Source organism: Gavia stellata, chromosome 1, assembly GCF_030936135.1.
Source record: "Gavia stellata isolate bGavSte3 chromosome 1, bGavSte3.hap2, whole genome shotgun sequence".
NCBI classification, from domain to species: domain Eukaryota; kingdom Metazoa; phylum Chordata; class Aves; order Gaviiformes; family Gaviidae; genus Gavia; species Gavia stellata.
The window spans coordinates 64,368,339-64,392,898 of record NC_082594.1 but is presented as its reverse complement, the minus strand read 5'-3'; the positions used below and the strand labels follow the sequence as shown (position 1 = coordinate 64,392,898).

At 37.7% G+C, this 24,560-nt stretch overlaps 1 protein-coding gene across 1 annotated transcript in view; it reads right to left on the bottom strand.

Annotated features, from left to right (window-relative positions):
- Nucleotides 1-24,560, bottom strand: part of MYO16 (myosin XVI) — a 301,679-nt gene that overhangs the window by 214,357 nt on the left and 62,762 nt on the right. Inside the window, exons 4-6 of the mRNA XM_059817431.1 lie at nucleotides 24,313-24,421; nucleotides 8,897-9,021; nucleotides 5,519-5,644 (exon numbers count right to left, since the gene is read on the bottom strand). Of these exons, the coding sequence (XP_059673414.1) occupies nucleotides 5,519-5,644; nucleotides 8,897-9,021; nucleotides 24,313-24,421 (360 nt within the window). The remainder of the gene's footprint in view (nucleotides 1-5,518; nucleotides 5,645-8,896; nucleotides 9,022-24,312; nucleotides 24,422-24,560) is intronic.

Sequence of the window (24,560 nt, the reverse complement as noted above, 5' to 3'; positions counted from 1 at the left end):
GGACAATTCATTTATCATTCACCCATGCTTTTTCAATATTTGGACTAACATCGTTCTAGCAAATTTTAGATGGTAAATTTATCCATGAGACTGCTTTTCTTTACAAATGTATGTAAAGAGAGGTACAGATTATTTTTTTTTAACATCAGATAATACATACTGTCACTTAAAACTCTTAGTTATTCCCTCTTTGGAAACAATGTAACAACCTACCACTATGTTTTGCTTTTGATAAGATAAGGTATTGTTGTAACTATTTAACTCTGCTCCCTCTGTAGGATTCACTCTGTGCAGCTTTACATTGTCTAAGAGTAAGGCATCAACTCCATGCCCCCTTCATGATGACTGGGGAGACCCAGCACATCCAGTGGGCAGCTGACCCATCCTTTTGCCCCTTTGCCCTGCACTTTGGTCTGGATTCCTCCTGTAGAATTTTAAATTGTCCAAGTTAGACCTCTAACATATGCTAGTTGCCCATGACCTCTATAATCAGGGAAGGTCAGACCTCTAAATAATGATTCATCCCATCTACTTTAAATGCATGTCCCAGATTTGTCTGAATTGCATTCTAGAGGTGATTCTTCACATTAGACAAGACAAAGCTTTGACTTTGTACTTAAGTTGTAGTTGGCTAAATTTAGTTGAGAAGAATCCCATCCTAAATAAAACTGGTTTTGCCATTATTGAGGTGTCTCTACAAGCCAGGTTTTGATGATATGGTGTGGGTGTGATGTCTTTCATATGCTTAGCTCACTCAAGATAATGTGTATTTGCCCCAATAATTTGTCATATAATTTGCTGTGGAAGTTGGAGCAATGAGCTTTTTGTAATCCACTTACATTGTGTATTAATTTACAAATCGAGATTTGTAACAAGAAGCTTACAGTGCCTTTATTCTTTACAAGTTTCCTCCTGTAGAGATGCAAATTAAATTTTCTCACTATAAATTTTAAACTTCAGTAGATTCCTCTTTTTTTTCCCAGGTGAAGTCAATTAGTACCATCTCTATTATTGTTATGGTCTAAGAAATAGCCAAATAATTTTTTTTTTCATTTTGTGTATTTTGTATTTATTTTCGTTTTTTGTATTTTGGGTATTTGCAAACATAAAACTGTATATGTATAGAACTCAGGTCCTTCAACTGAGTCTGGATGTCACTCTAAAACAAGGTAACAATTTCTTCATAAGAATATCAGTACTCAAATTTTTAATAAGGTAATATGAAAAATATATGTATGTAAGGTCTATAACATAAAACTGTTCAAAAAATAAATGTGCAATTTGTATAACTAATCCAATTGCATTTTATTAAGGTAAGGAGCTTTGCCAAAAAGAAAAATATATCTGAATTACTAAGAATTTTGTAGGTATTTTATAAATAGGAAAAACTATCAGTCCTTACGACTCATGGAATATAATATTAATTATATATTGGATGGGGTCTGGCTGAAGGTATTGCAGCAGCAGTGCTAGTAAACTACTAAACAACAATGGTTTAGAATGGGTGTTTTGAAACTTCTGTGACCAGTCATTAAAGGATCATTGCTTATTAGACAAGCTACAAGAAAAGAAAAGGCTATTTTTCTGTTCAGATACATTCCTGGAAGGAAAGAAATCCTCTCTAGAATTGAAAAGAACATCAAACTCTAAACAAATAGATTTTTTATGGTCTTCTAGTAGAACATATAGATTTATCACGGTAGTGAGTTTTTCAAGTGAGGCTTTTTAAAAAAACCTGCCACAAATATGTGATAGAAGAGGGTGAAACCGTAAAGGATAGAGTTCAGAATTTCTATTAATTACTTTCTCAAGGAACATTAATATTTTTGGCTAAAAAATAACTATTTTCTCATAAACTTATTTTAATTTAAAATAGACTATCCAAATCATGTCTTGACTAAGGTTATTCCCATTCTGCCATACTACTTTTTCCCAAAATAGTAACAATGCTCTTATTTGTCTATAATTAATTACTCCAAATTGAATTATAAATATGATATGCACAGAAATTCATACTAAGGCTAAAAGATGTTTCAAGGTTATCATCATAAGAAAGGAAATTTTAAAAACACCCTGATGGCTTAGCTACTGGATGAAATATTTTCCCTGGTATTTAATAAATCCCTTTTATAAAGGAATTTAAATGATTTACTTATTCCTTACAAACAGAATCCATATGAAAGGCATATTTATCTCCTAAAGAAAGATGGCAAATTATCTATAATGATAACAAAGTATCTCCAAATTCTATTATTCATTAACACAACAAAGGGAAAATATTTGCTCTGTATTTTGTTAATTTTAGTGAGGCAAAGTGCAATGTTACTTCTTTTGTCTTCCTCCATGCGTACTCATAGTGCTTATACAGTGACTAGCACAACTGGTCTCTGGATTCCCACCGAAAACTCCTGGAATAGTAAGCACTGCCATCATCATCTGGCACATAAAGGGAGACTCAGTTCAATAAAAGAGCCAGCAAAAAGGATCATCTCAAAAAACCTCAATCTGAGCTCTTAGAACACTTCAAAAGGAAAGACATTCTTTCCATTAGACACTTTCTATTACAAACTTTACGTGTACAGGTCTGTTTCAAAAAGAAAAATACCTAACTTCATGACAAAAAAGGTATTTCAAATCATCCAGGGTCAGTACCCAGCAAAGAGTGCACCTGTCTAAGCCACAAGCCGCAAGCTTCTCCAGGAGAATACTGTGGGGAACAGTGTCAAAGCTTTACTAAAGTCCAGGTAGACAATGTCAACAGCCTTTCCCTTGTCCCCTAGGTGGGTCACCTGGTCATAGAAGGAGATCAGGTTGGTCAAGCAGGACCTGCCTTTCATGAACCCGTGCTGGCTGGGCCTGATCCCTTGGTTGTCCTGCACGTGTCCCGTGAGCCCCCTCAAGATGAGCCTCTCCATAATCTTCCCCGGCACCGAGGTCAGGCTGACAGGCCTGTAGTTCCCTGGATCCTCCTTCTGGCCCTTCTTGTAGATGGGCGTGATGTTGGCAAGCCTCCAATTGTCCGGGACCTCCCCTGTTAACCAGGACTGTTGATAAATGATGGAGAGTGGCTTGGCAAGCTCCTCCACCAGCTCCCTCAGTACTCTTGGGTGGATGCCATCAGGCCCCATAGACTTATGAGTGTCCAGGTGGCATAGCGGGTTGTTAACTGCTTCCTCCTGGATCATGGGGAGTTTATTTTGCTCTCCAACCTTGTCTTCCAGCTCAGGGAGCTGAATACCCTGAGGATACCTGGTCTGGCTATTAAAGACTGAGGCAAAGAAGGCATTAAGTACCTCAGCCTTTTCCTCATCCTTGGTGACAATGTTCCTTCCCCCATCCAATAAAGGATGGAGAGTCTCCTTGGCTCTCTTTTTGTTGTTAATATATTTGTAAAAACGTTTTTTGTTATCCCTTACGACCATGGCCAGATTGATCTCTAGCTGGGCTTTTGCCTTTCTTTGCCTTGTCACTGATGCCTCGTTTGCTAACAAAATTTCGGTTCAGTATATTTTTTCAGAAAAATTTTCTCTGTAAATTTAGCCTTCTAGAAATTTCTGAGGGTACACTTCAGGCCATACATATATAAACCAGTGAGTTAATCTATTATGAAAATATGCTGAGCTTTCATACTCTGTAAAAGAGCAGATATAAGGTATCTCAATAGGAGAAATCTATATCCCAACAGAACTAACTAGACCCAAACACATTTATTTTTGCTATTATTTTTACTACATTTTTGCTGTCTTCTTGCTATAAAGTGTATTATTTATTTTCTGAAGTCCAAAAAGAGGTTGGAAGCCATTCATTCAATGAAAATGAGAACACATGCAATAAAGAAATACATGTATGTCATTTTAAAAGGCAACAAGATATGAATCAATATATAACATAAGTACTGAATTGTATCCTTAAATGGTTTTGCAAACCTAAAAATATATTGTATATGCAGCAGTTTTCTAAAGAAGACAGTCTGACAGGTGAATTACAATATGTATGCATAGGTACTTGAATTAATTACATCTATCTACCTATATACATCTTTTTTGCTTTTCATTAGACATTTTGGCATGCTTAGCGTCTAATCCCTAAATCTTAACGTGCAGATCACCTGCAGTGAAAGACTCAAAAAAAAAAAAAGAAAAGAAAAAAACACCACCAAAAAAAGAAATCTTGGCTTCATATTCAGATCACTAAGGGTGTAGTAAAATCAACTGCATCCCACCCCTTATATCTCAGCACCTTCATCTTGTAATTCACAGGTTTACTCATGTGACTACCAAAAAGCAACTGAGATACCAGAAACAGACATGAACAAAAAACCTAGTCCTCCTCAATCATTGGCTAGAGATTCAGCTAAATGAATGGGATTGTCTCCACTGAGATCAGAAACAGAATTAAGATTATCTAACTATGGAGTTCATACTCCAGCAGAAATCCATGAGGATTTTTATTTATATTTATTAAAAAATAAAAAAGAAAACCAAACAGAGTCTTGTTTAGGTTCAACAACTTTTTGCCATTCTGTGTTATGTTTAAAAGCGTGGTTGATGGTGATAGAAATAGGCATTACAAGATGGCAAAGTACTGAAGAAACAGGGGAATGGCTTGACAGCTACAATTCATAGCATTTTCTGACTAACTCAGTACACCTACATCCACAGTGTCAGGAAGGATATCCCTGCCATCAGCAGGAATCTGAACAGAGAAAAGCAATTTGTATTCAGAGCAACACCGGGAAGCTCAGTCTAGTGCCCATGGCAGAGGATGTCCAGCCCCTCCTGGTGGAAGACAAAGATAGGAAAGTTTTCCAGGAGCTTTCACCTGACAGGAGAAAGGGCAGGAACGTGGGAGGCTGAGCTAGGATGCATCAGAGAGGTTTTTGGAAGGTAGCTGTTGGTAAGTGGTGATCGTGAGCCATGAGGTGGGTCAGTGGGAGCTGTGGGGAGCTCTCCTGAAGTAGTAAGACTATAACAAAGGTGCACTGAGCATGTCCTGGGAGAGTAAGGATGAAGGAAATGTGAAAAGGTGGAATGTTAAGAGACACAAGTCATGTTTAGGCATGGTTTCTAAATCCCAAACCCAGGGCACCCTTCCACAACTCAGTGAATGGAAAACTTTGAATCCAACTACTGTGTTAAGTGGATCCTGGACATTCATTCACAGAGATATACACAGCAAAAAAGTTAGCTAAAAATAAGAGTTTGACATCAGAATATAAGAAAATAACAGAAGAAAGTGCTTATTTTGGCTCCCTGTCAAATTTCACTGCAAATTTAATTTTTGCTGGAGGCAAACTACTGTTGATGGTAGATTGAATTTAATGAGCTGTATTGGGCTGATAGCTTTACAATGTCTATTCTCAAATGATGTCTGTCATTTGAGATGCCACCTGTAGTACAGAAATGTGTAAGTTTTTCACATTAAAACCAGAATAGTCTCCCTGACTTGAGAGTATTTGCTATTGCTACAGAAGACTACAACAAAGAAAAGAGAAGCAGGTAAAAAAATCATGCTTTACCTGTCCATACTTTGCAGCTAAATGTAGGGGTGTCCAGTACTGGTTATCCACTACATTGAGATCAGCCCCATGATCCAGTATCAGAGATGCAACATTCTTGTATCCATTAGCGCAGGCCACATGCAGCTGTAATATAAAAGTATCTTAATATTTTAAAGAACTCAGAAAAGCCCATGACGTGCTATTGCTAATCTTGGCTGCCCCACAGACCTAACTGGCTAAATTACCGTAACAACAAATACGAAACATACATGCGATAACAACAGACGAGAAAACCACTGTGGAATCTTTTTTAACATTTATAAAGATAACCCACCAAAAAATAAGAATGTTAGCTTATCGAGAACTATTTAAACAATCTAGTCTCACTAGACACTTTTCATACAATTTCAAGCAAATATCCTTTCAAACAAATTCACAAACTTCATGAGCCCAGGTAGATTCATACATTTCATCAGAGCATGTCCTAGACCTTATTTTCTTTTATGGCCATTCAAATATCCCAGACGTAGGCTGACCCTACTTTACTCACAAAATGAATTCATTAGCACATAATCAGACCAAGCACATTGAGTTTGCAGCAAAAAATCAGTCACATAAAACACTTTCTCAATTTTGAACCACAGAGATTTTCTTTCTTTTACTTGCATTGTTTACCTAGATATTTAATTGTATGTTGAGGCACATACTTCACATGACCAGACAGATCCAGGTTAGTTTAGTGGTGTTTATTTTCTCATGGTTCTCTGCTAAGATTTCAAACATTCCCTCCACTTCCAGGAGCAAGGGGTACAAAATTTGCATTTGGAAATTGGCACAATATAATTGCTCATCCCTGGTTAGAAGGAGTCAGTTCTCATGATGGTCAGTAAGAACAGGGCTCACGAAGACTGCAGAAATGGAGAATTGAGATTATAGGTGGTGACCTGTATCCCCAAATCATGTTGCCCAAGTACATGATTTTTTTCCCTTGAAGCAATGTTAGCCGAAGAGACTATTTTTCTGAGGATTGAAATGACTGGCTAATGACAAGAAAAAGGTCTTGCAATAAACCTATTACTAGAACTTTCTAGTTCCAAAGTCACTGTAAACATAGAAGACACTAAAAACAGAGTCCAGGCTATTATTTGCCTTATTTGCTATTTCTGGTTCAGCTGAACCTGATAGTATGTGTAAAGTTTTCTCTATAAACATCCTTGATGCAGAGGGATGAAACACATTACAACTTATCAAACATCTTTCCCTGGAAAGGGGGCAGAATACCCCCGCCCTGGGGGCAGAACACCAATTCTGTACACTATAAGTATTCTAATTTCAAATGTACAAAAACCTCAAAATTTTCCCATAATTTGACATAGCTTCAGCTTTTCTTCTGTTTTAACAGAAGGAATTACATTTTCTATTCAGACATCAATTTGACAAGTGCTATTTTAAAGTAGTTTAAAAGCTCACGGGACAAAGGAAATATTTTATGACTGAAATCTTTCAAAGAAAAAATTATTAGCAGAGAATTTAGAAGAAAAATTAATTTTGCCATATGTGTCTGTATTTCATGTACACATATGTATGTGCTATGAATCTATGAGAATGTGTGCATTTATACATTTATGGCATCAGTTTTTTGCCTGATTCATCTTAACTTACACATGGACTTAGATATGTTCTATCAAGAGAAAACAAATCTCATTTGCTATTTACAATTGAGATATTTGTTGTTTTCTCTGTACAGATAGATGTAGAGCAATAAAAATCTATTCCCAGAACCCTTTGATACACATACAACTATCACAGACCAGCTGACTCCACAGCCATGAATAGAGACAGAGCCATTTAACAAATTCTGGATTTCCGACCAGTCTGTCAGACAAAAGTTTCACATAATAGAAATCTCAAACAAAAGCAAAATGATCCACTCTGAGCTACTTGTTGCAAGACTATGAAGGAAGTTCAAAAAATCAAAGTTCAACATAAAAACTGTTCATGCAAAAAAATGTCCCTTTGTCCACATCGCACCATGCAAATAGCAAAAAACAAAATATCCAATGCTTTTCTCCTGGTATCTGCAGTGCTGTTAAACATATTTCAGACATGCATTTCAACTATTCCAGCTAAATGCAGAAAAGTTTTTTCATAATGATAGTTAGGTAAGTTCATAACTCAATTTAACTAAGCCAATTCAGACTAAAGTAGCAATAGGAGTAAGGTACAACTGAAACAACTTTGCATTTTAATGTGATTTAGCAGCTTAGCTTAAATGCATCAGAAAACTGGAAGTTAAATTAGTACTTTTATGAATTAAACTAAAAGTCGCGTTGTTTCTTCCCACCCCTCCCCTGCTTCCCTCCTGTTTTTAACTACAGTTAACTGCCTTGGGGTGGCCACCCCAAAAGTCATTGCTTTCTGGATAGACAGAGCCAGTGGCTGGATTCAACAACCCCAGATATGAGGCTGCTCACTTTTTCAGTTATAGTTTAAACACTCCACAGGTATTAAAATATGTAATTCAATACTAATGATTCAGTGTATTAATTCAGTATCGTGCAATGTAATTCAGCATAAATGCTGAAATAATAATAATAATAATAATGATGATGTTCAGTAATACATTAATTTATAATTACTTTAGTACAGTATTTGCAGAAAAACACAGAAGAATTTTTAAAAGTTATTCAAGATCTTAATGCTGCTGATGACCATTTACTGAATGATAATGATGTTGAGGATTTTATATGCAAAGAGAACAGTCCACAGACATACACAGAAAAATATATTAATTTTAAAATTATTTTATTACATTAATTTTAAAATCATTTGACAGCTGAAGAAGTAGTGATCCTAGAAGATCTATTAGTAGAAAAAAACTATAATGAGACTCAGTGACTACAAATAACATGCAAATGTGGAAGAAGGAACACTTATCCACTGATATGGTGGATGCTTCATTATACTGAATCAAGACTGGATGGCTTCATGAAACACTGTTTTAGCCTGGTTCAGCCAGAAGTTAAGAGACTAAAACAGGAATCACTGAGTGAAATTTCAGGCCCTCTCTTACACAGGATGTCAGAGACCATCAGTATCTGCTGCAGTTCTAAACTACAGTGCCATTATTTTTTTTTGCTATTAATGTTTGTGCTGCATATTCAGTGGCTAACAGCAAGACCCCTGTCATTAAGGCACAGATGTTGCACTAGTCTGTTTTAAAATCTGTACTATGCATGGCATTGACATATATCTCTTTTCAAAAGTCCAGATGAGAACCAAAATCTTGCTTTCCCTCATTTCTCCTCTTAGAGGATTGCCTTGCAAACATGCTCACCAGTACACAGTTGCAATACATGCATATTCACAGGGTGATGATTACATATTCCCACTCACCAGGGTAACTCCTTCATCATTCTTTTGATTCACGCTTCCTCCACTTGATATGAGCTGTCGGACATCTGTAAGCATTGTCATAGGTCTCTGTATCTTCATTTGGCGCAGTGAATTCAGCTCTACACCTGGAAAAAAGAAAAGGTTAAAACCTTCTACTATTTCATTCATCAGTAAAGAACAGATATATGATTTTGTTTTCTGGGTTTGTAAAAGCATAATCAACATTTAATTAGAATTCAGTATATATTTATAGAACATATTTACTTACTTATGTTTACCAACAAGTTTACTCATATCTTTATTTATCAGTCACTACATGGGTGATTTAATGTCAGTCAGCAATATCAAATAAATGGGCCTGATCCCCTACTGACTGACAAGAGCAGTTGTAGGTAAAGCAGTTGCAGTATCATGAAATCCACTGAGATTGTGAAAGTAGCTGTGAATGGAAAAAGAATTAAACACTCTAAGGAAGCCACTCAAGTCTTTGGGTCTTATTTAATGAAAATTATTTTTGGCTGCATTCTTTCAACCCTGTGTATACATCACAGTGCCCAGACCAGTCCCTTAAATCTCTCGGCTCAACTGCTTCAGAAATTGTGAAGTTAAGCAAATGACATTACAACTCAACACTTTTTTATCTTCCTGGGTTATTTTTAACCAGGATTAGCTCTCCAGCTGAGCCTAAATCATTGCAAGGCCCCATAAACCAAGAGAAAATGTGGTATGGAGGCAGGAACAACTGGGAGGGGATGAAAGGAATGAAGGGCATGGGATTGCTTGTGTCAGCATTGCTACTGAAAGAAACAGTTGTCAAAGTACAGCTTTAAAAGGAAGATAAGCAGGGCAGTCTATAAACAAAAGAAAGCATGGCCTCCAGTCTGACAAGATTTAAAATTAGAAACAGAGGATACAACAAAATTGCTAAGTGGTTAAATCAGCAACTGGCTGTGGCTTGATTGGAATATCTAACCAAAATTCAGGCCTTGATTCTTCTGCTTCTACCTTCATGTGGTCACTTACATCCATATATAGAAAGTGTAATTTGAGTATGAAAATCCTTTCTCTCTGCTCTGGCCATGACATAACAAAAAACATATGAATAAATAATTTCTTGGTTCTCTTCCACATTTGTCAGTGAGCTGAAAAGTGACAAATAATAAATTAATTTAACTAATATGTATTTAACTTAAATATTTTTGCTTAAACATTTCTTTTTCTATTTTATCTTCAACAATTCCTGCCATTTGTTACATTACTAAAACAACTGAAGTGTGTTTCAGAGTAAAAGCTTATTTTAAGTCTCTTAGTTTTATTATAACCTGGAACTCTCATAAATGGGTGTACCATATGTAGTTCAGCAAAGAATCCCATTCATTTTCTTTCTCTAACATGCTACTCTACACACTGCTTTACGTTTTGAATTTTATTTGCTTGCAGCACTTCTAAGAGTTTCAGCTCTGAGGTGAAATGTTCAGAGTGGGAACACTGTCTTGCTGGCCGCATTTACTTATTCTTATATTTTCACACCTGTCACCTAAATGATATAATATGACACCAAATGTAAAACACAAATACAAACTTAAGCTGGAGAAAATGAGGTGGTTTTTGCATCTGGACTAAAACCTGTGGTCTTTCACACAAATGCAATTCAGACAAACATATATATATGTATATATACGATATTGATAGCTTAAATTAGATAACTACCCAAAAGCAGAATGTGCTGACATCCTATTGCCTGAAGTTGCTAGATGGGAACACAATGCGGATTTCATATGATGTTCTGAGTATCTCCTAACAATCAATGTATTCATTTTGTCAGAATTGAAGTTTTTATGCCTGCATCACATTTCACAGTAATGACTTAAAACTACCTGATGACATTCACAGGTTACTGATGCCACATGGCATCATTTAAATCTCTTTTTTTCTTTCTGCTTCTGCTATGCTATTTATTTCCTGCTTTTTGCAACAGTACAGATACTTTAACATTCTTGTGCTAGCGACAGAACTCTCTCAAATGTGTAAGTTTAAATTTCCAAACACTATGTGATGTGAAGGGCTATATACACCCAAAATTAGTTATCATTTGCAGCACTGACAACTTTTTAAACACATTACATATAGACAGACTGAGCAGCTGAAGCAAAACTTGACTGGTCATGATAAAGCTTTTTCTACTGTTGTTAGGTAAGAAAGATTAAAGCTGAAAAATATATTTATCATTTTATAACTGAAGAAGGCCATTTTTACTACTTTTTTACTACCATTTTTTACTACTGACACAATTTATGTCAGTTTTTTTCTTCCTCTTGATGTCTCCGGTAGACAATTAGAACAAGTTTTGTTTTTCAAGGAGAGAGGCAACAGGTGGAAATTAATGTACTACCTCTTTTGTATGTGAATAGTACCCCAAATACTCAAAAATGGAAACTAAGAAGTTCACAATCCACAAATTAGAAATACCAGTTTCTGACTTTCCCCAGGAAATAAAAAAAAAACCTGAGAGTGAAACACAGTTATTAACAGGTTGTTTTGTTCATCATGTTTCATATAAAGTACAGTAATGGCTACAGGTTGAGGGCAGAGGCCAGCTGAGTCCACTTAGCCAGAGAATTAACTTATCAGTATATTCTTATACTAACAGTGAAATATTGATCCTTACACCTTCTAAATTGCATTTTATAGAACCTTGGTGTGTCCTGTATGGGGCCCCAAAAACCTGGCTGTTAAAAGATTAACTTTGCTCATGCTGAAGCAGGAATCAAGAATAGAGTTCAGCTGCAACAACTGCTATATGTGTTCTATCACAAATATAATTATACCCATCAGCTCAGAGAAAATGCATAAACAATGCTACGTAGCAACAAAAGGCACAGTCTATGTGAATCTCAGGATGGCTTTACTGGTTTCAAACTGTATAAAGGAATGATACACATTTCATTAAACAAATAGCAGTAAACAGCCTGGCAAGTGAGCCACCACAGTGACATGTTCTACAGGTTTCATTTTTTAAACATCCAAAGGAGTTTTGAAAATGCTACAGAAACAACTGAGATTCCCTTCCTCTGCCTTTATAGACGATAGAATGAAAACATGAAAAAACAAAATTGCAATCTTAGAATTGCAGAGTTTTGAATTCCAGGAACTTGGGAACTGTTGTTAGGCTTCAGAGTGAAGGCTTCTCTGGCGGGGGGGCTTGAGAAGCAGCTTTACCAAGCATGCACATGTATCATTCTCTGTGGCTCAAACAAGGAGACCTCTGGTCAGTAACTGCCTTCCCTTAATCAAGTTTGTAATTCTGGAGACTCTGCTCTCCCTCCCCAGGGAGTGATACTTTTCATGAGTTTAGACAGAACAACAAAATGTTACTCATACAGTAAGTAACTCTTGCTGTCCGAATCAAAGAATGACCTTCACGTTGCTTTTCAAAGGGGAAATGTGGTTTAGATATTCAGCTGAAATGGGATGACAGCCAGCATGAATAAATAGAGGAAGAAAACCAAATTGGCATGTATTATGGGAACGGATCCACATTTCATAAAATGGAAAGTCAAAAAGAAAGGCATAGGATGGAAAATACAATCCAAATACCCTGTAAAATCAGAACAAGAGCTACACGCTCACAGATTCTGCAGGAGATGAGATGGAGAAGGAACAGTTAAAACAGTAGTGGCCCTGCAGGGCACAGCATTTGGTGATGAGTATCAGTGCTGATGACAGGCAGGAGCATAATCTAAAAGCTACAAAATACATTACTTCTTACAGCTTACAAAAAACACCTGACAAGGCCATTTCATATGCTTTGGCTGTCTCACTCTCTTTGGCATATGGTTATAGAAATGACAACCCAAAGAAATGTAAAAACCTCTGATGAAAAGAGGGAAAGTAACTTTCAAAAAGTTGCAGTGGTAAAGAAATACATGGCAAACAGAAGCGAGAACTGCTATAAAAAATATTTTCCTCAGAATTGTCCAGTACTAAGAAGTATCTCCATCTGCGAGGGGAACACCCATTCCTGTAACCAGCACAAAGCAAAACACTCAAGCACTCTTTGGGAAATGATGATTACACACACCCAGCAGCCACTCTTTCTGTAACTTGCCCATCTCATTCTCCAACAGGCTTAACAGTCTTTAGGAGAAGTCAATATCATCTTGTCTTGCAAACACAAATGTACATTAAAAACTTAAAACAGCTGTGAGAAGCCAACCTCTACTCTCCTCTTACGTAAGTATTCTCTCACCCTGTCTATATCTGCCCTTTCTGCACAGAGCTGTAAATGCAGCAAGGCTCTTTTCACCCCAGGTGTGATGAGCCTGTCTATACTCTTCTGTAATTCTGGGGACACCATGGTTTAGAATTTCTGTTTTTCTCCTGTGTAGCATAGTACAGGATAGACGTGTTCACAAACAATCAATGAGGAAAAAAAAGTCATGGTACCATTCTTGAAATATTAATTTTCATTCATGAAAATATTCAGTTGTAGCTGTTACTTTATCCAGCTTTATCTGCTTCAAGTTTTAGAAGGGCTTTTCTGGCTGCTTACTAGATAGCTTTGTAAAGACCACTGGTTTTGTTAAGTTACATTGTTCAGTAGCTCTTGTACATATCTCTTGGCGTTATGTTCACCTGATTTTCAAAGGTCAGCATATGAAGAGATACATTTCAGCAACATTTATTACGTGAGGAGGGAAGCCAATATTTTCAGTATCTGCAAAAGAACGTATACTTGCAAAACTACTGAGGCCTATAGCTCTCATTCACTGCAAAAGTACCGACCGATTGTTGTTGGGTTTTACCTCTTTGCCTTTAAAGATATCATTAGAAATGCTTAGTGAAGGATGTTTAGTTTATTTCCTTCTAGTCTGAAAATGCTATGAGAAATGAAATTCCCATCTCCTCCTCCTCATGTAGACATCAGAGTGAAAATTCTCCCACTCCAGTGAAACATGCTTTTTTTTTCCTCTCTCTTCTACAATAGGATGTTGATGACCCTTCCAGCTAAAATTAGTTAAATGAACTCTGTCTCTTCTTAAGTTGTATGAAAACAAAAATAATTTTTGTCATTTATTTTAAGACTGGCACAATCTCAAGGCTTAATACTAAAGCACTCATCTGTGGTTATGTCTTGCATGTTTATTATTTTATTTGTAATATTAATACTAGAACACAGAAGCAGAACAAGTGTATCATTGTCTCTGGTTACTTGTGGAAAGTATCATGACTGAAATGAGCTCATCACATACAGTATTTCAATACTCAGGATTTCTCTGCAAGTTTTTAATATCTTACGGTTGAATGTTTTTGTGAGAGAGCAGTAAAAGCAGGCTACTCATCATGTGCCAGGGAGCCCAGGAGCTGAGGTTGAACACAGGGCAGGCAGGGCAGTGTCCTTGCTGACCAGGGCACAGCCCCACAGTACCCAAACAAGAAAATCAGGCAGGTTTGGTGATGGGAATCAGGGGCAACTGACAGTCCTGTGATTGCCAGAAAAGCCTGTAGCAACAAATCCAGACAAATCAGGTGAAGCCAGGAAGTCAAGTCGGTGGTTCAGTGTTGGGATGAGCAAGGTTCATGGCTGGGCATAGGCGTACCTCAGGCAAGGACCAAGGGCAAGGCCCTGAGCCTAAATGTGGCTCCTGAGCCAAAAGATGGGTGAAAGATCACAACAAGGCTTCTCCCAGCTCTGCCTCACAACTCAGCTCTTTTCTCAGCCAGCTGCTCCCAGGTTACACGTCTGTACCATACCAGAGCTGGGTTTGAGCACAGGCAGCCAAGCTCCCGGGAGTGGGGGGACAGGTCGCAGGGCCTGTGGGTGCACTCTGGGCACTGACAATTTTTTTTCTAACTAACTTGCTAAAGGTTATAGTTTTAGGAAGTCTGTAAAAAATTATAAATTATTTCTGATGGTAACAGAATTAGATTATTCATTGGTAAGGTGTTTGAAAGGACACTAAAAGGGCATCCCCAGTTTTTGATGTGCTTCACAATCTTTTTTCAAATCTTTGCAAAACCTGTTAGTCAAGGAGATGCCTGTTTTCCTTCTAGCATCAGTTACAAAGTAGATCATAAACTACTGGCTAGAACTTAAAATGCTAATTCAAGTGCCAAAAGTCTGCACAGTGAGTTTAAAGGTTTTCCCTTTATAGAAACATATGGGTAACAAAATGTTTCCATATGATGGACTTTTTTCTTTAATTCACTTTTAAACGCCCACACATTTGCATGCTAGAATCACACAAGTATTAAGAGAAGTCTAAGACTTCAAAGTCAGTTCCCCAAGAGTTAGAAACTACAAAAATTAAGATAGCTTATTCAAGCTTGTATTAGAAAACACAGGGGCCAAAGAAAGACAGATGAGCATTCTCAACTATGACATTTTCAATGTGTCATGTTTCTGTGTGCTTCATTTTTAGGACTTGAAGGGACCTACTGAAACATGTCATTTGGTCCCCTGTTCTCACTGGCAACACCATCGCCTAACCCCTTTCTTCAATTAATCAAGCTCTCTGCAGAAAATAGATTTTTTTGTGTGTGATAATCTTATGGGCAGGTGGTTCCCAATCAGCAAGAATCAGAGTGAAAAATCTTTAAACAACCCTGAGGCTGTTTAGTTTTGGTTGCCTGTTTTTCTGTGAACCTACTGCATTAATATTATTAATAGAAAATTTGTAAGCAGAAATCAAGATCATGTTGCATATGGTTCTAAAATAGAAAATATATCAGGGGATTTAGTTTTAGCTTAAGTTCACTGATCTTTAGTACTAACAATCTGTATGCGTTGACATTTTAGTCAGTTCTTATTGTAGTATGTTAGCAATAATTCCTTAATGTCTATGAAAAGCCCTTCATAGTTTTAAATATGAAAATCTAGAGGAGTACTTTTCTGAAATTATATTGATCTATATCAATTGCTTTTCTTGAAAGCACTGAAGAAACAGTACATGATTATTTTTCCCCCTTGTTGGATTACTAGATCTTTTTAAGGGTTTCTATAGCACAGCCTCAATGTTAGAAAATTTTGGTGTACACCTTCTGAATACATTTTAATTAACTACAATTAAAACTGATGGAAAATACACATAATTGGGATTTTCATTTTGATCTTATTCTCATAAAAAGTGCCAGAGTGTTGAGAAACACACGACCACATGTATTGTCCACGTGTTGGCAGTTGTGGGGCTGCTGGCATGGCTTCTGTGGGAAGAGGCCAGGGGCTGTCCCATGTGGACCACAGACAGTTCTAGTCAGCTCCAGCAGACCCATCACAGGACACAGCTGAGGCTGTCAGCCAAGTGTGGCACCCCTGTGAAAATGTATTTAAGGAAGGGCAGAAACAAGTGGTCAGAGAGACAAAGAAGGAACAAAAAGAGGGAGAAACAGCTGAGGGAACACCAAGGTCAGAAAAGAAGGAGGGGAAGGAGGTGGTCCAGGTGTCAGAGCAGAGATTCCCTGCAACCCATGGAGGACCTGTGATGAAGCAGATGGACATTCCTGAAGGAACTGTGTATCTATCTGTGAAAAAGCCATGTTGGAGCAGAGGAAAAGTGTTAAGAGAAAGAAGTGTTACTACCCCACCTTCTCAGGTCCTCCCACATAACAGGTACGAGGCTCTGCAAGTGGAACCAAACAATGACAAGGATGAGGGTTCACCTAGCTTGGAGATGTCACCAAGGTTAAGCTGGCCTACACCCTGTGTAAAAATGGCTTCCATAAAGAAAAAAAGACAGATCATTGTCATAGGGGACCCTCTCCTGAGGGGAACAGAAGGCCCGATATGCAGGCCGGACCTACTTCTTAGGGAAGTCTGCTGCCTACCTGGGGCCCGTGTTAAAGAGGTGACAAGAAAACTTCCTACCCTGGTACAGCCCTCAGATTATTATCCATTATTGATCCTTCAGGTAGGCAGAGCTGAAGTTGCAACAAGAAGCTCGAGGGAGATCAAGAGAGAGACTTCAGGGCCTTGGGATGACAGGTCAGGGGATCGGGAGTGATGTTCTCCTCCATCTTTCCATTGGCAGGGAACGACGACAGAAGAAACAGGAAGAGCCAGCTGGTCAATACCTGGCTCCAAGACTGGTGTCACTGCCAGAATTTTGGATTCTTTGACCATGGGTTGATCTATATGGCACCAAGCCTACTGGCGACAGGCGGGGAACACCTGTCTCTGAGGGGAGAAGGATCCTGGCACAGGAGTTAGCAGGGCTCATTGAAGGAGCTTTAAACTAGATTTGAAAGGGGAAAGGGGTAAAACCAGGGTCACTGAAGATAAGCCTGGGGGTGGCACACTAGTGTTCGAGGGGTGGTATGCTCGCAAGGACCTTTGGACTGCGGTCTCAGTGGAGGTAGGGGATGGGGACCCATGCAGCAGCAAAGACGTAGGGGTCGTTGATGTGCTATAAACCAGGGAAGAGCCCAAGGTCAGTCACATAGGAATTAGCGCTTCTCCCCCAAAAAGGTGGCAGGATCAAAAGCCCAACTAAAGTGCATCTATACCAATGCACGCAGAGTGGGCAACAAACAGGAGGAGCTGGAAGCCATTGTGCAGCAGGAAAACTATGATATAGTGGCCATCACGGAAACATGGTGGGACGACTTACACAACTGGAGTGCTGCACTGAAAGGCTACAAACTCTTCAGAAGGGACAGACAAGGAAGAAGAGGCAGTAGGGTAGCCCCGTATGTCAAGGAGTGTTTCAATTGTCTAGAGGTTAATGATGGTGACAACAGGGTTGAGTGTCTGTGGGTAAGAATCAAGGGAAAGGCCAACAAGGCAGATATCATGGTGCGAGTCTGTTATAGACCACCCAATGAGGATGAGGAGACAGACAAAATATTCTATAAGCAGCTGGGAGAAGTCTCACAATTGCTAGCCCTTGTTCTCATGGGGGACGTCAACTTACCAGATGTCTGCTGGAAATACAGTATGGCAGAGGAGAAACAGTCTAGGAGGTTCCTAGAGTGTGTGGAAAATAACTTCCTGACAAAGCTGGAGAGTGAGCCAACTAGGGAAGGTGCCCCACTGGACCTGTTGTTTGTGAACAGAGAAGGTCTTGTGGGGGATGCGACAGTGGGAGGCCGTCTTGGGCACAGTGATTATGAAATTATAGAGTTTTCAGTTCTCAGAGAAGTAAGGAGGGGGGTCAGCAGAACTGCTACCTTGGATTTGTGGAGGGCTGACTTTGGCCTGTTTAGGAGCCTGGTGGACAGAGTTCCTTGGAAGGCAGTCTTGAAAGGCGAAGGAGTCCAGGAAGGCTGGACACTTTTCAAGAAGGCAGTCTTAAAGGCACAGGAGCAGGCCATCGAATGATAGGACAAGAGGAAATGGCCTCAAGTTGCGTCAGGGGAGGTTTAGATCGGATATTAGGAAAAAAATTTTCACTGAAGGGGTTGTCAGACATTGGAACAGGCAACAATGGTTGTCAGACATTGGAACATTGGAACAGTCACTATCCCTGCAGGTATTTAAAAGACACATAGACGTGGCACGCAGTGACATGGTTTAGTGGTGGACTTGGCAGTGTTAACGGTTGGACTTGATGATCTTAAAGGTCTTTTCCAACCTAAAGTATTGTAAGTGGCAGAGAGAAACTGCTATGTACTGACTGTAGCTCCCCCATCCCCTTGTGCCGCTTGCAGGGGTAGAGGAGTCTGGGGTGAAGGAGTGAAGTCAAGCCTGGGAAAGGAGGAGGGAAGGTGTTGTTTTAACATTTGTCTTTCTGTTTCTCACTACCTGAATCTGTTCCAATTGGCATTTTTCCCCAAGTCGAGCCTGTTTTGCCTGTGACAGTAACTGGTAAGCAATCTCCCTGTCTTTACCTTGACCCATGAGCTTTTTCTTCCTATTTTCTCCCTCTGTCCTGCTCAGGAGGGGGAGTGAGTGAGCAGCTGGGTGGGATTTTGGCTTTTAGCCAAGACTAACCCACCACACCAGATTTTATGAATAATTTCAAATTACTTTATATTTTAAACCAAAATAATTTTTTGGATGTATCTTCCTATTACATTCTAGATTACCGTATAGTGTCAGTCTTACAGTAATTTTTTCCTTAATCCTTTGCTCACTATTTTTCTGAATCAGCTTTTTCTGCACATGTTATTTCCCTTATGTTGTTAACAGTTTTCTTCAGGGAATTTGTCCTTATTGTAGTAATTTATGAGTTGACTGTTTCTGGCTAATGTCTTCAGTGTCGGATTCTGTACTAACCCTTAGCTTCTATTTTTTTGATTCTAACCACTGCTGCAAGGCAGAAAAAGAAATTTATTCCTTCTACTTTCCAGCTGAAAAGTAAGGCTTAATCTATTTGCTAGTAAGAATTTAATAAACCATGGTCTATTTTTGTGAAATCTGCACAATATTTAACTAATTTAAACCATAAAAAACTACCTAAATGGATAGGACTTGCACATGATTTTGGCTCTATATACAGTTTTCTGAGACACCTGAATATGATCCCCTTAATATTCAGAGAACAAAACAGATCCATTATTCACACAGCCTGGAATACTATAAAAGATTTTGATTAAGTAAAGTACATGAAATCTGTATTACCATCAAAGGTCAATAACCTTTAACCAGTTATTTTAAATTCATTTATCCCACAGAAAGTGAATTGTTAAAAATAAAAAGAATACTTTGTAGAAAAGCAATAACAATTTTTTTTTCTGTACCTGTGCCATAGTAGAAAAAGAAAAGCCGTCTATACCTTCAGGTAGGTAAGTTATTTAAATACAGTCATTCTTTAAAAAAATTCACAACAGATGGTTTTCTTTTGTTTTTGTAATAATGTGCTAGTGCATAAACTATCACTATACAATAGACAAGAAAGATATTATTTTGCTTTCAGATGTGTAGGATACTTGGAGTACTCTTAAAAAAAAAACAAGTAAATATCCAGATACTGTTTTCTCAGATTAAATAACAAGGCTGATGTTCTTGGAATGCACAGTTATCCTACTGAAAGCTGAAGCCTGAGATCTTGGAGGACCAAAGGGAGCACCTCTTTTTTGGAAACAAACTGCACAGTGAATGTGTCACTTCCTGCCACTTGTGAAATATGGAACGAAGAAATATCTGTCATTCATTTGTAGTTTACATCTGAGTCACCTAACCCACCACGCAACTAAATACTAAGAAAGGAAGTAAACAAAAATGTTACATTCTTCAAAGCATTAAATATTTAAAAGAGCCTAAAAGAAAAGGAGGAAACATAAGGATATGCCATAATCAGAGTTTCACTGACACATTTCCACAGTAGAACACTCTGCCTCTAAAAACAAAAAGAACAGGCTAGCAGTCATTTAAAGTTTGATATTTTTAAAATGGCTTTAATACAACAAAAACTTTGCCTTAAAACATAAAGCTGATATTAATGTAAATAAAGCTTACGGAAGGTGTCAGGTAGACTTTCTCAATGATTCCAATAATCAACCAGGTTCAGAATAAACAGGAGATATAGTGAAAAAAAAACCCTTTTTACACTTCTAATATTTTCATTTCACTGCTGGAGGGAGACAATTCCTGGAGGTAAACAATGAAAGGACAAGAAGCTACAGGTGTAAGTTGCAACAAAGAAGATTTCAACTGAAAATAAGAAGAAAAAAAATTACATGAAGATGGCTCAGCACTGGAATGGGAGCCCAGAGAGATCGTAGAATCTCCAACTCAGCATGGCTCTGGGTAACCTGGGCTACTCTCAGTTGGCCTTGCCTTGGCAGGATGTTGCAGCAGATGGTCTTCCCATCTTATTTTTCAAAGTCCTTAAAAGTCATAACTTTCTTTTCATAGCAAAACAAGACCAGTAGCATGCAAAGCCAATGATATCTTGGCACAGAACAAATTTAACAGTGTTTACCAGTGTTATCCTAGTGGCTGGTCAAATGAATAACCCTTCTGCTCTCTAGTGACAGTATTTCCTAGAACTAATGGTAATAAGAATTTAGACACCAAAGCTAGTGTATAGGCACCTACATATAGACCTGTTAATGTAAATATCATAACCTTAAACTGAATCCCATCCTATATAGCAGTCTTCTACGTCTCAGCTAGCCATTCTGGGCTCCTTTCATAGCACTTGGAAAGAAGCATGCAGTTCAGATCATAATTTAGATGACCCATTACAGATACCTAAGTTTGAAGCATCTCTTTTGCTCTAGAGTTTGCTATAGAGTGACTACCAGACACTTGATTTAGATAAATCAACCCAAATAAAGTCCTGGAGCTCAGGAGCACACTAGGCTTCTGAGTGCTCCTAGGAGATGATCAAATATCATACAGTTAAGCTATTTCCACCACTTTCCTAAATATGAAGTTGGATGCTGTATTTTCCCTTCCATCCTTGATTAGGGATATCTTAAATGAAGCTTATAGTATACTAGAATTATCACCCAACACAAAGGATGCTCTTAATATACAGAGGATATATACCTCAACTTGTTTTCTCTTAGGTAAGTAAAGTCTGCTTATTGCTTTCTTCAGTCAATAATTAGTTTCAGTATACAATGTAGCCTCAGTTACATAACATAATGTAATATCAGAGAAAGCTCATTTCTATACAGCAAAAGAGAATATTTTAATTAAATACACAGAATTTCTTGTAGACTTCAGTAGTATAATCTCCATATAGCATCCTGATGAGCTATATTCTATAACAACAATAAAGTATATATGAAAGCTTTCAGGCAGTTGCTAGAGGATTAACTTTAATTGGCACTTGTGATACTCCTGTGCCCTAACAGATCATTTACAAACAGAACTCAAAGAACTAACTTCCGTAAATAAGTAAAAATATTTTAAAATATATAAATCATTAAATTCATCTAAGGCTATTATTATCACCTATGGCTCTCAGCCTTCCACAGAGTAAATTAGGTTATCTTTGACAATGGAGAGGGAGTTCACTCCCTAAGATCTGTAATGCAGTTAAATAGATACAGTGAACTACCACAGTGATGAAATCTGTAAGAAATTATAAACATACAAGACTTCTAAGAACTTTAATGTCCCCAATTAACAGAGTTTTCTGTAGCATCAAAACTACGTGTTCCAGTCTGACTTTGTTTCATGAAAGTAAATTGATGGGTTCTTGTTTTCTTGTTAGCTGAGCCATAAGGCACTTGATTTTATTTTTCGCTGTGAACTCTGCACTTAGAGACAATGATTAGAGTATAGGTTGTCTTACACAGCAATCTCTTCTAACATTGTAAACCAGGCTGCACAACTGAATGGAGAATATTAAGGAAACCTTTTAGGAATGCAGGGAAGTACACAGAATAGGGAAATGTGCCTTATATATTGTATTTAAAGGGTGAGACTATAGGTGGGTGTTTCACAACACTACAAGCTGAAGATGGTATTTACTATAGGATCAGCTAATGTGCTTGTACAACAAGATTTTTGGCCACGACATTCCTCTGTGTTGGGGTATGCATATGCAGGTGTGCATGGGGATTACTGCAATGATGAGGGCTTCATGAAAACCATCCACAGAGAAACCTTTAGCCTGGGCAACTCAAAGTAATTCATACTTATTCAGACACCTTTATTTCCTTCAAGTATTCCCTCCTCAATTACTGTTAACCATGGTAGGCTACACAAATATTTCAGAAGATACTAATTAAATTTTAAAAACTAAGTGCGAAATGAGGGTACTTTGAACTGCCTATTGTTGCAAGAGTAACAGGCCAAGCAATGTTGATGGGCATTTTATCATTGATCACCCAAAGGCCAGGATTTCATGCAGTACTGCAATTAAGGGGTAGGATTGATCTACCCTAACAGTCTAAAACTAAGAATGATAAACTACTACTTGTCAACTTAAGTTCTTATTAGTCAGCAGAAAGAAACAGTCCTGGAAGTCAGTTCTCCTCACCTAGTGAGGTTAGCAAGAGCTGAAACAATACTGCATTTCCTATTTCTCTCTATTGACGAAAAGACCTGATCAGCTCAGGCTTAGCTATCTAAAGTTAATAGAGGTAGATCTCACCTTCATAACGTTAAGGTTTTTTCTTTGGAAACTTCCCACATTCACAGAATTATTGTTTAATAAGGAATGGTGCCTCTTCTATCTACTAGAAAAGAGGTAACACTGATAACATTAGAGTCATAAAAAACCACTGCTCCATATAAGTTCCTTCAATGTAGACACTTTGCCAAGAAACTGGCAAATCTTTTTCTTGTCTTTTTTTTTTCCCAAATCTATTTCATTTTGCAACCAAACAAAAAGAGAGACAAACCAAGGAAAGAGGAAGCATTTTCTGATATATCTGCAATAATAATTGCAAGTAAGCAGACTACATCTGGTTGTATGCTACATGCTTGTTGTATGCTACATGTTAAATACCACAACAAACAAAGTTTTTAGAGCATATAATCTCCAAATTCCTGCATTTTGCAAGGCAATCAAGTTTTTAGAAGCTAATACCTGTCTTGCCATTAGAAAAATCCAAAACCAGAGTTCATGAGCTGTGAAGACATTGCTAGGCACCAAGGAAGCAAAATTATGAAATAGACCTGTGTAATACACTGGATGTGCTATGGACTGACAGTATAGGACCTGACACTGAGTGTGATTTCCTTGCCTGTCTAAGTTAACTTCTCTTTTAAGTGTTCATTAACAGGATATAACAACATAGTTTACGTTATAACAGATTTCTTATATGGAAGCAATATTGAAATTACACATTTTTACGTTACTGCACATTATTTCTACTTAATACATTTTCCTCAGTGTTACGATGAGCCACATACAATGTTAAGGCAATCTATTATAGTCAAAAGCAATGCTAGAAATCTCATTTCAGAACCCTTATCTAAGTTTGGAATTGGTGGATAACAAACCCTATTTTTCAGTACAGGTCCTGTCTATCTATAACATATTAAGCATACTTCATAACAGAAATCTAGCTAGAGTATTTTCTCAATACAAACCAAAACCAATACTAATATTTTTGAATAAGTGATAAAGTTTCATATACATTTCCATTCAGATGATTTGCAGAGATTTATTTATTTAACAGTATGTCACTGGAAAAACTATACTCTGAGGCTATACATAACTCAGATGTGAAATGAAACAAAATGTGAAATGTGGTCCTCACACTGTTAAATTAGTTGTTTTAAAAGCTTCAGTATTACTGCAGTTTTTCTGCTTTGAATTCACATTCTAGCATCTCCATATGAATGGGTAAAAGCAGATCTGACAATGACCACTGCCAATAACCTTTGTTAGTTGTTTCAATCTAAACACACTGAAAAATTTTGTGACTCCAAATCATCTTACTCCCCTTCTTCTCCAAACTAATATAGTTCCACTGGCTTCAGTGCTGACTTACATCAGATCAATATCCATCCTTTTCATTTTTATGTCATGTTCAATAAAAGCATTCCAGAAGCTGAAGAGCTGACTTACCGTTTTCTTCCAAGTACATCAGAAGGATGCTGCTAGCTTCAGTCCCTTCTATGGCATAATCAAGTGCAATGTTTCCATTAACATCTTGCAGCAGCACATTTGCTCCAGCCTACAGACAAGAATTAAAAATATTTTAGGATTTTGTAGTGAAATCTCAAAACACTACTGGGGTTCTTATACATTCCCATTCAAAAACATTTCAAAGCTGGGGTTCTTAGACAGAAGGCTGATTATAACCTGAAACAAAA